Here is a 14,136-nt window from a genome sequence, read left to right as displayed (position 1 = left end):
TTATTATCATATCGCTCATATCGTTCATGCCTATACATTTCCCGAAGAAAGTTCCAGATTAAGACCATTACGTCATCAGAGATTTAACAACGGCTACGACTGATGGTAAAATAACAGAGTTTGTGTTGATCAAGTGATGTGATGTCTACAGTAACAAAAGATTCATCAAGGACTGCTTTGGAATGTGCACTGCGTTGCGATGGTAGTGCTAAGCAAACAGTTAAATTTTAAAAGTGCGGTTATAAGATCTAACAGATCTTGTTTCAGAAAAATGCTGATGTCATCATTTTTGTTGAGTATTAAGGCTAATTTTTGTAAAAGCCTCACACACTTTGGTACACTAATATCTGATGAACATTTCGGCCAAGTTTCGTTAAAATCGGGTTAATCTACATACTTTATTAATTCATTTATATAGAGGTAATTCACGTAAAAAATAAACCTCAAGATTTTGGCCTCAAAAGAAATTCACAGGTTTTGCACCCCACTAAAGTGGTTGTCAATGTGGCCAAGCTGCCAACCAATGAAACGCAACTTAGAACTCCCCAGTGAGTTTTGTGACAAAGAAGGCTACAGGAATGCTTCCCGGGAAAGGTACATTGTTTATATTTATAGGAAATCTAACATTTGGAAAGATGAAGTCTGCTGGGAAACATTCAGGAGCTTGTAAACCGAATCAGCAGATGAATGGAAAAGAAGGAAAAGGGAAAAAGAGAAATGATAGCGGAAGCTTACTCAGCTAGCCAAGCTGATTGCGGATATTTGACTTATACACATACACTAAAACTAAATGGGTAATTCATCAACCTGTTTGTTGTGCTAGAATATGGAAAAACTCTCTTCAAAGTAGAGGGTAGGGGCATCTGAAAAGGCTGCCATGCCAGATATCAACAATTATTTTCACCAGTAATTCCGTGGCAATCACCTTGTGTGCCAGAAGAGGGCAGTAGCAAAAATTTCGTAATAATATTCTTAATTCTTAATTTGGGAAATTTGGAAACGTGAAAACTGTACAAAATCGCCTAATATATCACTCAAGAGACAAGTACAATCAACAAAGGCCAAGATACATATCTCTGTGAGAAATTGCAAGACGCAAGGGATAAACAAAGGAAACGAAATTAATACATATCCTCTTTAGAGATAGGCGTGAAAATTGTTACTGCTCGTCTCATTCGTTGACAAATGCGAATTGGCTTATCACAGTTTGCAGGTGGTTGACTTGTTTTTGAAAATCACCATTTGGTGGATAACGTTCGTGTTTAAAGTTTTTAACAGGGTTTTTACAGAAAATTTAGATTAAGAATTTGGCATGAAAAAAATATTTAGGTGAAAATTGGCCCCTAGTTGTTCCAGTTTTTAACCTTTCACTCAACCATAGTTTTTAGGTGGAAATAGTTATGAAGCCTGGCAAACATCAAAGGAGCAAACAAAGATGCCAAGATTTATGTTGGAGGGTCCATGACTGTGCACAGTCTTTTGTTTTGCACTCATGTTTTTGTTCATCCTTTGTAGTCGAAGATGACCAAAGACATCTAGTTTGTTAATAAATTTCTACGGTGTGTCCGGAGGTGGCTCATGAGACCAATGCGGGCAAGGAAGTCTCTCCTACAGGTAGGGCAGAAGTGGGTAGGGGCTGTGCTGTTAGTGCTGGCGGCTTTTTCCTTGCGTACAGCTCGCTTCTCCTCGGCTTGACGGGACCTGCGTTCCTCTGCTGCGTGGGCTCCTTTGGTGATGAGTTGGCACCAGGAGGGTCTGTCGGAGGCAAGAGATGCCCAGGACTCAGTGCTGATGTTGAAGTCTTTTAGGGAGCCTTTTAGACTGTCCTTGTAGCACTTTCGCTGCCCTCCAAGTGTGCACTTGCCAGAGCAAAGTTCCCTGTAGAAGAGCTGCTTTGGAATGCGGTCATCTGGCATGCAGGAGACGTGGCCTGCCCATCTCAGCTGGGCCTTGCAAATGACGGTGATGGCACTGGGAAGGTCTGCCTGCTTCAGGACTTCTACGTCCAAGACTTTGTCCTGCCAGCAAATGTGGAGAATGTTTCGGAGGCACCGCAGATGAAAGTGGTTGATCAGCTTCTCATGCCGTCTGTATGCAGTCCAGGTTTCCCAGCCGTAGACTGAAGAGGTAAGGACTACAGCATGGTAGACTTTGAGCTTGGTATTGAGGCTGATTCCCCTTCTCTCCCAGACTTTCTCCCACAGTCTCCCGAACGCGCTGTTTGCCTTGGAGATTCTGTTGTTGATCTCAGCGTCAATGTTCGCATTGCGAGAGAGTGTGTTGCCCAGGTATGTGAAAGTCTCTACTGCCTGTAGTATCTGACCATTCATCGTTATCTGCGGCTCGTGGTACTGCTTATTCGGGGCTGGCTGGTACATTACTTCTGTCTTCTTGGTGCTGATGGTGAGGCCGAAGTTGTTGCAGGCTGTAGAAAAACTGTCCATCTCCGCTTGCATTTCTTGCTCATTGCTGGCGTTGAGGACACAGTTGTCAGCAAAGAGAAAGTCTCTAAGAATAGTTTCCTTCACCTTAGTAACAGCCTGCAGCCTCCTGGGGTTGAACAGTTTCCCATCGGACCGGTACCTGATGTTGATGCCAAGATCACAGTCCCTGAAGGTGTCAGACAGCATTGCCGAGAAAATCAAGCTGAACAACGCCGGGGCCAGGACACAACCCTGTTTGACTCCGTTGGTCACTGGGAAGGCTTCGGATGGTTCACCGTTGTTGACGACTCTGGCCATCATGCCGTCATGGAATTGGCGGACGATTGTGATGAAAGTGCTCGGGCAGCCAAATTTCTCCATGATCTTCCAGAGGCCTTCCCGGCTGACTGTATTGAAGGCCTTGGTCAGGTCAACAAAGGTCGTGTAGAGGTTGCGATGCTGTTCCATGCACTTCTCCTGGAGCTGACAAGCAGCAAAGATCATCAAAGATCATGTCATGTCATACTCTATGCATGAATTACGTATACTAACCAAAACCTTTCCATTGGTTAGTTCCTCAGTACAGAGTACACAACTGTTGTGTTTTGTGCACAGTCAAGGCCAAAAAAGCGAACAAAAGTCTACAACAAAGAAATTTGTCGGGTTTCATAATCATTTCCCTCTATTGACTATGACTCAACCCAATATTCATTTTATTGGTACCTCTCATAGGCTCACCAAAGTACTCCAGGTGTGGTTTTGACTCCTTTCAACATGGCCTTAGCTCTGTCCATTGCACAGATCCATAGATTTGAGGAAACAGTAAGTTAGAGTTGTCAACTTGATATACACTGTATATATCTCATTATTTTCCTCTTCACTTCTTGTCATTTTACTTAAAAAATAACTGACTGTAATTCAACCATCAGATATTTGACTTTCTAAAGTCAGCAGTGCTAAGGAGTTTTAAGGATGAAGACAGAAGGAAACAATCCAAATGGGTTAGAGGTAATTATTTTGTAATGATTCTACTGGTTAAGGCAAGTCACCAGGGGATGGTTAAATTAAAGTAACAGGAAGATATAAACAATACAGGGGGTTGTAATTAGCAATTTTGAATTCTTAAGGTGTAAACTTTGCTCTGTAGTTTTTTTTTGATTATTTAATTGACATTTTGGCAGGTATTTTGTTGAGTTTAAAACGTTTCTTACCTCTAATGGTTTTTTTCCTTGTCACATTGTCTTTTTGACTACCTAAGTCAGATCTACTCAGGCTTGTATTTTTAATCACTGAAAAGGTTTAATTTTGTATTTCAGAAAATATTCCAGCATGTTCCTCTGTTCAGGAACAAGTTCTGGAAACAGTTCAGAACAGGTACAAAGTAGATTCATTTAACTATCTACAATCATGGACAAAAGTCTTGGGGTAAATGTGCACTTTTGGCACTTTTGTGCACATGCCAGATACAAATACAACTTCATCTGCCTAACCTCCCCCCCCCCACCCCACATACAATGTTGAAAACTAGATCCTGCAATTTCACCTGATTTTCAACATTGTATTGGGTGAAGAAGGGGAACAGCAACACATTTTTAAAGTGCCTATGAAGTAAAAAATAATTGCTGCTGATTTGAAAGGCTTTTCAAAGTAAAGAAGAATGGCGTTTTCCTTATTGTAATATCTTTTTTCATTTTAGAGATATTCACGTTTTTTATTATGTGATGACGTCATAGGTGGTTCCAATAAAACAGTTCAACACTCAATCAAGAATATCTCTAGAAATATTAAAGCAGTGTTCTTGAAACTTGGCACCAGAAATGTATATCACAAAAGAAACAAAATGACACCCGTCGTGCCGTCGCCATGACAACAGTTATGCCGCTGATCCTGTTTCAATTAAAACTAACATTACCAGATTTTATCTTAAACAAGGATCATCCACTCCCAACAATCTAATGGGGAGAGTTAAGACAACATGGGAATCATATGTGTTCCGAGCAAGACCCTCTGTCTGTTTTCAAAGGGTCGCAAATTGGCATATTTGGTTTTTCACAGAAAGAGACTGGAGCCAAAAGTGTTGCCATGGCAACAACACAGAAGGTGTCATTCTCTTTCTTTTGTGATGCACATTTGTGGTGCCAAGTTTGAAGAACACTGGTCCAATATTCCTAGAGATATTCTTGATTCAGTGTTCTACTGTTCAAGTGGAACCACTTATCACGTCATCAATTTCCTCATTTGCATAATACAAAAACGTAAATATCTCTAGAACGAAAAAAGATATTCTAAAAAGGGAAATGCCATTCTTCTTTACTTTGAAAAGCCTTTCAAATAAGCAGCAATTATTTTTTACTTCATAGGCACTTTAAAAGTATAGCAGTGCTTTTTTCAGACTTCAGTTGTAAAACACATATAATTCGTTACTTTACATAAGTGTCCCAAGGACTTTTGTCCATGATTGTCTGATTTTCACGTCTCGTGGAAAAATGCACAATTAGGATGTTTTTTAGCCCTAAGTGCATTTAGAACCTGAGAATGTGAACATCTGAGATTAGAAATGCATTTCTAACAGCTTTGACATGGCTTTTCCATATTTTTCAGTGGTTTTGGACACAGTAGGAAAGGTGTTGATCTTAAATAATATAGAAACTTTTGTATGTGATGGCAGTGATAACGGCATCACTTGATTTAGAGATCTAACAAATTCTTTACATTGTACTGTATGGTTTTCCAGATACTTCAAGTATGTAAAGGACAAATTTAGTCAGTCAATCTCAGTGATCGATCACCTTAACAGTTATTACAGTGCGTTTAAGGAAACTGAGGCGCTATACTCTTCAGTTAGTGACGTCAGCGTTCATTGGTCATTGCACAGTCCTTAGTGGCAAAGAAAGACAGTGTTTCATCAATATTTTCAAAGTACATGTATCAACTAAGAAAACCAACGAAAATACTTTTCAACACGAGATTTATAGTACTACTTCGAAATTATTCCACAGAAGTCACGTCACAGTAGGCTGGCAGTAAAATTAATGCAACAATACTCACTTGATTCAGTGTGGAAGAGTTGACTTAAAAACAATTCTTAACAATGGAAAGTGAGTACCGTGCTTGCAGAACTCAAAATTAAGTTTTTCCCAGCCATAAAGGTGTAGAAAGATTGATTGCCAAACACATTTCACTTTAACATGTCTTAAATGTGAGCTTTTGAAAAGTAGGTGGATTTTAAGGTTTTAAAGTGAGTACTGTTGCTGAGTACTGTTGAGTTATGCAAATAAGAAGTGACCAACTCATTGTCCACAACACTAAAAAATGTCACACAACATTGTTTCATAAACAAATAAAGGGAAATGATTTCCAGCACCTGGAAACAACTTTCTAATATTCGGTACCCTTTGGACAAAATTATTGTTTACGATGCCTGCTCACTGCATGTATCTATTCATGCTACAGATGATTTCAAAATTTAACCTTCCTGCATGCCTTCCCAGGGTGAAAATCTTCTCTTTTCCTTAAAAAAAATAAAAGACTTTTGCTCGCTGTTTGACAGCAGTTATTGTCATTCAGTGTTAACCATGTTTGTCCTTTCAACTACTGCACGCGCAAGTATGAGGTACTGCAGAACAAATCCCGATTTACACCATGCATTTGTGTTGGGAAAAATTGAAAAAAAGAAAAAAGTGTTAGTACATTTACATGTAAACCACAAAATAGCTCAAAAATACTCATTGTATCACAATCTATTCACAGAGTGGAGAAAAAAACACATTTAGACCGTGAAAAACCACTGAAGAGTGACATTCTATTTCTCAACTGAAATTCAGACAACCATGGACAAAAGTCTTGGCACAAATTTGCATTTTTGGCGCTTTTGCCCACATGCCAGACACAAATAAAACTTCACCTGCTTAACCTCGCCCCCCACCCCACATACAATGTTGTAGACTAGAACCAGCAATTTTACCTGATTTAAACATTGTATTGGGTGGGGAAGGGGAACAGCAACAGTTTTTAAAAGTATAGCAGCACTTTTTCAAACTTCAGTTGTAAAACACAGATAATTTGTTACATTATGTAGGTGTCCCAAAGACTTTTGTCCATGATTGTAGACAATGTATAATATTATATTGTATTGTGTATAATGCCATTGATTTAGAGGATTTTTTCTGTAATGATGGTACAGGGTGTGTATTACATATATACTGGTATGGGGTAAAATCCTTGCTTACTTTATGTTGTCGCTTTGGTTACATTTACTTACATTTTCATGTCCTCTCTTTAATATTTCTTCAAAGCACAGTACTGCTCAGTGATTTATCCAAACTTCTTAATTTTTTGATAATGAATTTATGCAGTCAATTAACAGGAATGAAAAATTCATTTTAATAAAATTTGCAGAAAAATATACCACAAAATTGTAAGGAAAATTGTGATGCCAGCTTTGAAATAGGGCTTTGTCATACTACTATGTAACTGGCGAAGTTTGTAATCTGTTGCCTCTTCATTGTAGCTTGTTTGGTTGGGATCATGTGACCCAGGGACTAGTGCAGCTGGGCTTTACTCTAATGGATGCATTTGGTCCCAAGATTTTTGGTACGTTTTATAGTTTAAATAAGAATAAATTATTCATTATTAAGGATGAAAGTATTCTTGTATGTGCATTAGATTGATGTGTATCTATCGTGTGTGCACAAATCCATAAGGAGCTAAAAGAGTCTATTGACTTGCTTGTTGCTGTTAAGATTATTTTTTTGTGTGTTCGTTAGTGACACCTGCCTGCTTGGTGGATGCTAAACTGAATAAAATTTTCACCAAAGTGTCAGTATTCACAAGAAAGAGCATGCTAGCACGAGTACATCTCATTTTGTTTTCATGTCACTGATTTTAAAAACATAGCGTCAGATCCCTCAGGGTGTTCCTTTAGAGATAACACTGGACCCATTGAACACAAAAAGATGGTGTCATCCCTGGAAATCCATGATGAGATGACAAGAAATTGGATCTAGGTGACATGCTCCTGACCATGTTTCTGCTTTTCTGTGTTGGGTTAAATCCATCAAACAGTTCAGTCTTGGATGAACATTGCCACCACCTTGTGTTGTGAACTATTTCACCACCTTTATTTTTTGTTTCTTTTTTGGAAAGAGAAACCTTTCTGGAGTATTATTTGACTTCTTTCATCTTCATTTAGATTCCACTTCCTCACCAAACCTTACTCCAACACAGTATGCATACAAGCTTGGATCTTCAATTCTGCTAGATACTTTTAAGGTATATCTGCATTTAAAATGTTTTGAAGGTAAATGGTTTTGGTCCTTCTGTTCAGGTGGTGCCTTTAAGTAATGTGGAGGTGTGGGAAAAGATAAGACCAATTCCCACAATTCCTAATTAGCCACAAAAAGTCATACCCTTCTTGTTTACAATACAACTCATTTTGATAATTGCATATATAGTTTTATTAATGTGCAGTTTTTATTTTAGGCTCATGAGATGGTAAGATGTGAAATTCTTCAGCAAATCCTCAACAGAGTAATCACCAAGGCAACAACACCTGTCCACCATTATATCGGTAAGTCAGGAACAATCCAAGATTATGGAAATAGTACTGTCTGATGATCTCTATTATTAGTGATAGTTATCCCTACTACTGTCAGTAACTACTTTGGAGGAACAGCTGAATACTTGGTGTCTGACCAAAACCTAGATCCGGATGCCAAGATATTAAGCTCTTGCCATTGTCATCTGCTGTTCTTACAGTCTCTCTTTGTCCAAGTGTATTTGGCCCCTGACATACTTAAGGATCCCATCCAGAAAGTCATTTTAGCATCAACTAAATTTACCATGAATAGTAAGCACTATGAATTTAAGAGTTATTTGGAACTTCTATTTCAGGTTTTTCTTTAGTTTTATGTAACTGTATGAAATTAATACACAATGTTGGAATAAAGACATGAACCTTCTTTTTGTATCTTTCCTACAACACATGGCTAAAAAAAAGAGCAAAAACAGACTAGAGTGCTCAATGATAGACTTCTTAAACCATACCTCATTATACAAATTAGGGAAGAGACTATCATAAACTTTTGTTTTTTGCCTGTGAGAACCTCAATATTGCCCAGATTTTTTATTTCAAATCTTGATACATGTAGAAGAAGGTCAAAGGTTAATCACAGTATTTATTTCAAAACGATATCGGGCATACCAAGATTTGTTTTAAGCTAGCCCATAAAGTTATGCAATTTTTGCCGTTTCCATAGGGGCTTGATTAGGCAATTCTTTGACAGTTGATGGAACCCTTCAAAATGCTTGAAAGAATTAAAACGTCCTACTGTTAGATAGAAGAAAGAGAAAGCTCCTATGCTAAGTTTATCCTGTGTAAATTGTTTCAAAGCAAATGCCGAGAACTTTTTCATTTTCCTGATATTTTTGTACATTTAATGAGGCAAAACGCTGTATTTTTGTTTCTTGCAAATAATTTGAAGAAATTATTTCTTGAAGACTTTATATTCTTAGAAAACCAGAATGATATTTTCAATAGTAGTTCCCTAGAAGCATTTTTAGGCAAATTTTCAGGGTTTTTGATTTTGCGAACCTGGTCAGCAATCCTCCATATTTTCAGTGAGTGACTCTTAATGTTTGGTTTTCAGATCTCTTGGCCAGTACTGTTTCTTCAGCACCACATGTGTTGTTGGAGTCATTGCCAAGGGTAGGGAGAACAGTCCTGTCACTGTTTTGTTGTAAAAACTTGTAGCAAGTTACAGAGAATTTACTTGAGAAGCAATTGTTGTTTCAGTGTTCTCTGAGAGCACCTGCAACCAGCAAACTAGGATTCTCTTACTTAATTACACTCAGTTCTTTTTAACCTGCGAATACAGCTGCCTCTCATTCGCTCCTTTACAGGCTAGGTTCTTTGGAGATATACAAATTTCTAAAAATGATTGAATAATAATAATAATAATGATGATAATGACAGTGACAGTGACAGTGATAGTGATAGTGATAATGATAATAATAATAATAATAATAAACAAGTGAATATTAACGTTAAAAGCCGACGTTTCGGCGTCATCGTGACGCCATTCTCAAGGCAAAGTGAACAAATAATGCGATATTGATGATTTGATTTCTATAGTCTCTACAAATTAACATAATAATAAAGGATCACAAATTCTTTAAGTGAATACCTTTGCGTGAATCAAATCTGTTTACACGTTTAGGGATGGTTTAAGTTTTCTTATAAAAAGCATCTCCTTAATTAGGCAATCAAATTTGTTAGTACATTTGGCAAGCATGTGAAATTGTTCTGAAACACAAGGTGGTACGTTCAAAGTATGTTCGCTAAAGTAATGTTTACAAATTGACAACGATTTTTGGCTGGATGAAAAATTGAAACCACTCTCATGCAATCAGTACACGGTTACAGACACCTTTGTACAAAGCCTTGAGATAAACAGAGGTGATATCCTAGTATCCTATGATGTCACCTCTTTATTTACCAATGTACCACTGGATGAAACTATCCAGATTTTAGCTGACAAAGCTTTCAGTGATGACTGGTTCAACAACACCCATGAACTGAACCTATCAAGAGACCAGCTAATTGAACTACTCAACGCAGCCACTAAGAATCAACTATTTCAGTACAATGGAAATCTCTATGATCAAACAGATGGGGTTGCAATGGGATCCCCTCTTGGTCCTCTGCTCGCCAATGTTTTCATGTGCTCCATTGAAGACAAACTTAATCAAGATGGCAAATTGCCCTCCTATTATCGACGATATGTTGATGACACCTTTACCATCATGCCTGACATAGCATCAGCCGAAGTTTTTCTTGACACCTTAAACCATTGCCACCCATCAGCAAAGTTTACTATGCAGGTGGAATGGAATGCCTCGCTTCCTTTCATTGGTGTTCAAGTACTAAACTTAGCCCCCAGAATCAAGACCAAAGTCCATGTAAAACCAACCAACACGGGCCTTTTACTCCACTACCAGAGCCATGTGGACATTCGGTACAAGGGCAGTCTAATAACCACCATGTTAGATCGTGCTTAGCGCATGTCGTCCGACTGGTCGTACTTCTCACAAGAATGCGATCGACTTGAGACGGTTTTCTTAAAGCTTAAGTACCCGAAGCACTTATTCAATCTGGCTGTCAAGCAATTCGTAGATTCCAAAGTAGCAGACCATCAGCACATTCCATCAACCGACACGACTACACCCCCCATCCGAATCATCATACCATTTTAAGATCAGGTCTCTGCTAATGTAGTGAAAAAACGTCTCACAGACCTTAGCTCAAAAATCAAGACCACCATTCAGCCCGTGTTTGTCAGCAGAAAACTCAACCAAGACCTTAAAGTTCGAGAAGTCAAGCCAGCCACTGTTAGCCAACAATGTGTAGTTTATAAATTTCAATGTAACCTGTGTGATGCAGGATATGTTGGTTACATTCGCAGCCACCTCCACGAACGCGTTGATGGACACAAACAAAAATCGTCGTCAATTTGTAAACATTACTTTAGCGAACATAATTTGAACGTACCACCTTGTCTTTCAGAACAATTTCACGTGCTTGCCAAATGTACTAACAAATTTGATTGCCTAATTAAGGAGATGCTTTTTATAAGAAAACTTAAACCATCCCTAAACGTGCAAACAGATTCGATTCACGCAAAGGTATTCACTTGAAGAATTTGTGATCCTTTGTTATTATGTTAATTTGTAGAGACTATAGAAATCAAATCATCGATATCGCATTATTTGTTCACTTTGTCTTGAGAATGGTGTCACGATGACGCCGAAACATCAGCTTTTAACGTTAATATTTGCTTGTTTATGCTTTAAGAAATCGTTATTGATCAAGACAATAATAATAATAATAATATTAATAAGTTCTAATTCATTACTTAAAAGTAACATGACTGTCTTTCATATATATCAATTGCTTGTTTGCATTCTGTGGCCACCGTTCACATAAGTTAGTGGTAAACTTTTTAAGAAAAAGACCAAATCAAACATTGGAAGCTATTAGTACATATTGAATGAATATCTGTAACTCTGTATGTGAAGTATAACTATTCTCATCAGTACACTGTATCATCCAGCTATTTTTCACTAAATCTGTATGTATAATTTATATAGTCTTTTTTGTGTGTGTGCTCTTGCATGTCTTTTTCTTATTAATTTTTCTCTTCTTATTTGACCAAATTAATAATCACTTTAAATCCCTAAGGATGGCTGCCCAATCTTATTAACCCATTAACAACTGCATTGCTAAAATGGAGGTTGGGTGCCTGAGGCATCCAGGAGCTTCCACTATTGGCAGCCAGCTCCCAGATGGAGACTGCTCCCATGGCTAGCAAATCCTGGCAACCCAGCCATGAGCTCCTACACAGTAAGAGGAACTGCTTAGGTGATGAGCTGCCACTACAAAAACGCAAGAAAACACCTGTACGTACTCCACGCTACGATCCACGAAGACATGGAATTCCAACACATGTGCATATGTGTCGACACCGCTGACTACCAGGGGAACACAAGCACTCTTTTTGTTAACTCCATTAAATTGCATTTAACTGCATTTAAGGTTATTTCGGGCAGCCATGTACTCTTTTTATTTTAACTCAGTTTTGTTCATCTAACTCTAATTTCTCTGTTGATTACAAATAAAGTTGTTGTTGTTGTTGTTGTGTATACTTACAAAAATGGTTTATTGTACATACATAATGGCTTTTTCAACACCCTTCATTCAAGGAGCTGACCTCCTCCAAAATGAAAACTTTGTAGTTCGGCTGGTAGGGCATAGAACAAGTACTGTAATGTTCATGACTTAACTTTAATGTGTAGTGCTTGTTTTGCTTTCCAGATTAAAGAGGCTCTAGACTATCTGTCCTTCTTACCACCAAAGTCAGCAGAGGGTTTTCTCAAGGCCATCCAGGTATGAGCTCATGCTAATTCATAAATACATCATTTTTGTGCTTTTTTTTGTTTTGAAAATTTAAAGCAAATGTCTTCCACTTATTTAACAGCCGCTGTTGAAGATCAGCTTATCCTTAAGAGATTCTCTCATTCTTGTGTTAAGAAAAGCCATGTTCTCAAGGTAAAAATGAACATGTCTAACATCTAGTATATAAATACATGTAAGAATGAACTAATAGCCTTATATATCATTTTTGTTAAGTCAGAAATTTGGTTTCAGTGTGAAGAGAGTCGGTTCAAAACTCACAGTAGACTACAAATTTACAAGAGAGTTAGATTTTAAAAACATCTTTGCAAGCTTTCTTTATATAAAATTATATATTACAAATGACGACTTTCTCAAGACTGGCAGGTGCTCGTGGAAATGTCATAGTTGGTATCCTAGAAGTTTTCTTTTGTAAGAGATCCTCAACTCTGTGTTGTTCGTGCACAATGTAGAGTTACTTGATGTCCTTACCTGTCCACCTATTAGTGCTTGAACTTCCTAAGCTTGTTTTATTTTTGCAGGCAAGTTGATTCGCGTAAGATCGCAGTGACAGGATTTCTCCTTATTCTCAAACATTTCAAGGTACAGATAAAGTAGTCTGAAAAAAAAAATGAAGACTGTAGTTAAAAAAATATTGTATGCTAACAACATTAAATTACATACATGTATGAAGTGATGTATTTTTTTTAGCTTCATTTGATTTGTCAATAAAACAACTGGAAACTTTAATGTTCCCCAAAATAAAAATTCAGTCAGGAACTTGTCCACAACATTATGCCATCAGCCCACCTGACTTGATACTGTATGACTGACCATGCAATTTTTAAAAGCACACTAGTTTTTGCATATTTTGAAATTTTGTGGTTTAAAATTTATACAAGATTTCAAAGTTTGAGTTTAGTTGTGGAGATAATTTGGCAATTTTATCGGGCCTAAAACTTTCATTGTTGTGGACAAGATGTAGGGCCATTTTTTTAAAGAAAATGCGCCATTTTGCAGTGCTTAATTGATGACTAGATTTTATTTAACGAGAGAACTTGAAAGTTTGCAGTCATTTAATAACATTGGTGGATAGAACGAAACAAAATAAGTTTTTGCTTCATGTGCACTTTTTATCACATTGATTCCTAAAGTAAACAAAAACTCTGGAGAGAAAGTAAAACTCCTCACTGCAAAACAACAAATTTTCAATACATCAAGGCACTAAGATTTAGTCAAAGATCTTTTTTGGGGGGCTTAGTGCAAGGATCAGATAGTGTGCCATATTTTCTTTATGGTTAGTTACATGTACATGTAAATGTACTGGATGTTTGTTTTGCTGAAAATTTGCATAATGTACATCATTCAGATTTTAGGAGGAAGTATGCCATCGAGTCAGTCTGGTAGTCAGCTGAGCCAGACATTATCACATTCTAGTCAGATTCAAGTGGATGTCCATGTCAGAGGTGGTGGTGTCGGGAATGAAGCACTATGCTTAGAGATATTAGGTGAATTGAACATGCCATAAACTCCTGTGGCACTGTACATGTTCTCTCCAGAAAACAATTGCTTGTTTTACTCTTGTTGTGATAGATGGTCTGAGCACAGACAAATAAAATGAACATGTGTACCTACAGTACAGTGCACCTATTTTATTTAACTTGTAAACAAGCTGTATTTCAAAATTTAGTGTAGTAGGACAGTGAGTATAAGTCAGCAACTGGCTATGATGACTGGCACTTGCAGCAAAGATGACGGCCAACT

At 37.6% G+C, this 14,136-nt stretch overlaps 2 protein-coding genes across 6 annotated transcripts in view; both read left to right on the top strand.

The window, feature by feature from the left end:
* LOC110054701 (Fanconi anemia group I protein-like) overlaps positions 1–14,136 on the top strand; it is a 69,094-nt gene that overhangs the window by 29,301 nt on the left and 25,657 nt on the right. For all 5 annotated transcript variants that reach the window (XM_089287258.1, XM_089287254.1, XM_089287248.1 and 2 more), the window contains 11 exons: positions 3,156–3,245; positions 3,353–3,431; positions 3,740–3,797; positions 6,934–7,016; positions 7,615–7,694; positions 7,905–7,992; positions 9,071–9,129; positions 12,295–12,366; positions 12,458–12,528; positions 12,915–12,975; positions 13,742–13,880. In XM_089287258.1, the coding sequence (XP_089143384.1) occupies positions 3,156–3,245; positions 3,353–3,431; positions 3,740–3,797; positions 6,934–7,016; positions 7,615–7,694; positions 7,905–7,992; positions 9,071–9,129; positions 12,295–12,366; positions 12,458–12,528; positions 12,915–12,975; positions 13,742–13,880 (880 nt within the window). The remainder of the gene's footprint in view (positions 1–3,155; positions 3,246–3,352; positions 3,432–3,739; positions 3,798–6,933; positions 7,017–7,614; positions 7,695–7,904; positions 7,993–9,070; positions 9,130–12,294; positions 12,367–12,457; positions 12,529–12,914; positions 12,976–13,741; positions 13,881–14,136) is intronic.
* LOC149117903 (uncharacterized) lies at positions 9,793–11,217 on the top strand. Its single transcript, XM_089282202.1, has one exon. The coding sequence runs from the start codon at positions 10,104–10,106 to the stop codon at positions 10,479–10,481; it is 378 nt and encodes a 125-aa protein (XP_089138328.1). The 5' UTR covers positions 9,793–10,103; the 3' UTR covers positions 10,482–11,217.

This window comes from Orbicella faveolata, unplaced genomic scaffold (assembly GCF_042242905.1).
Source record: "Orbicella faveolata isolate gen_17 unplaced genomic scaffold, um_ofav_v1 contig_1, whole genome shotgun sequence".
Classification (NCBI taxonomy): Eukaryota; Metazoa; Cnidaria; class Anthozoa; order Scleractinia; family Merulinidae; genus Orbicella; species Orbicella faveolata.
Note: the sequence above shows the minus strand (reverse complement) of the source record. Positions and strands in the feature narration are given on the sequence as shown.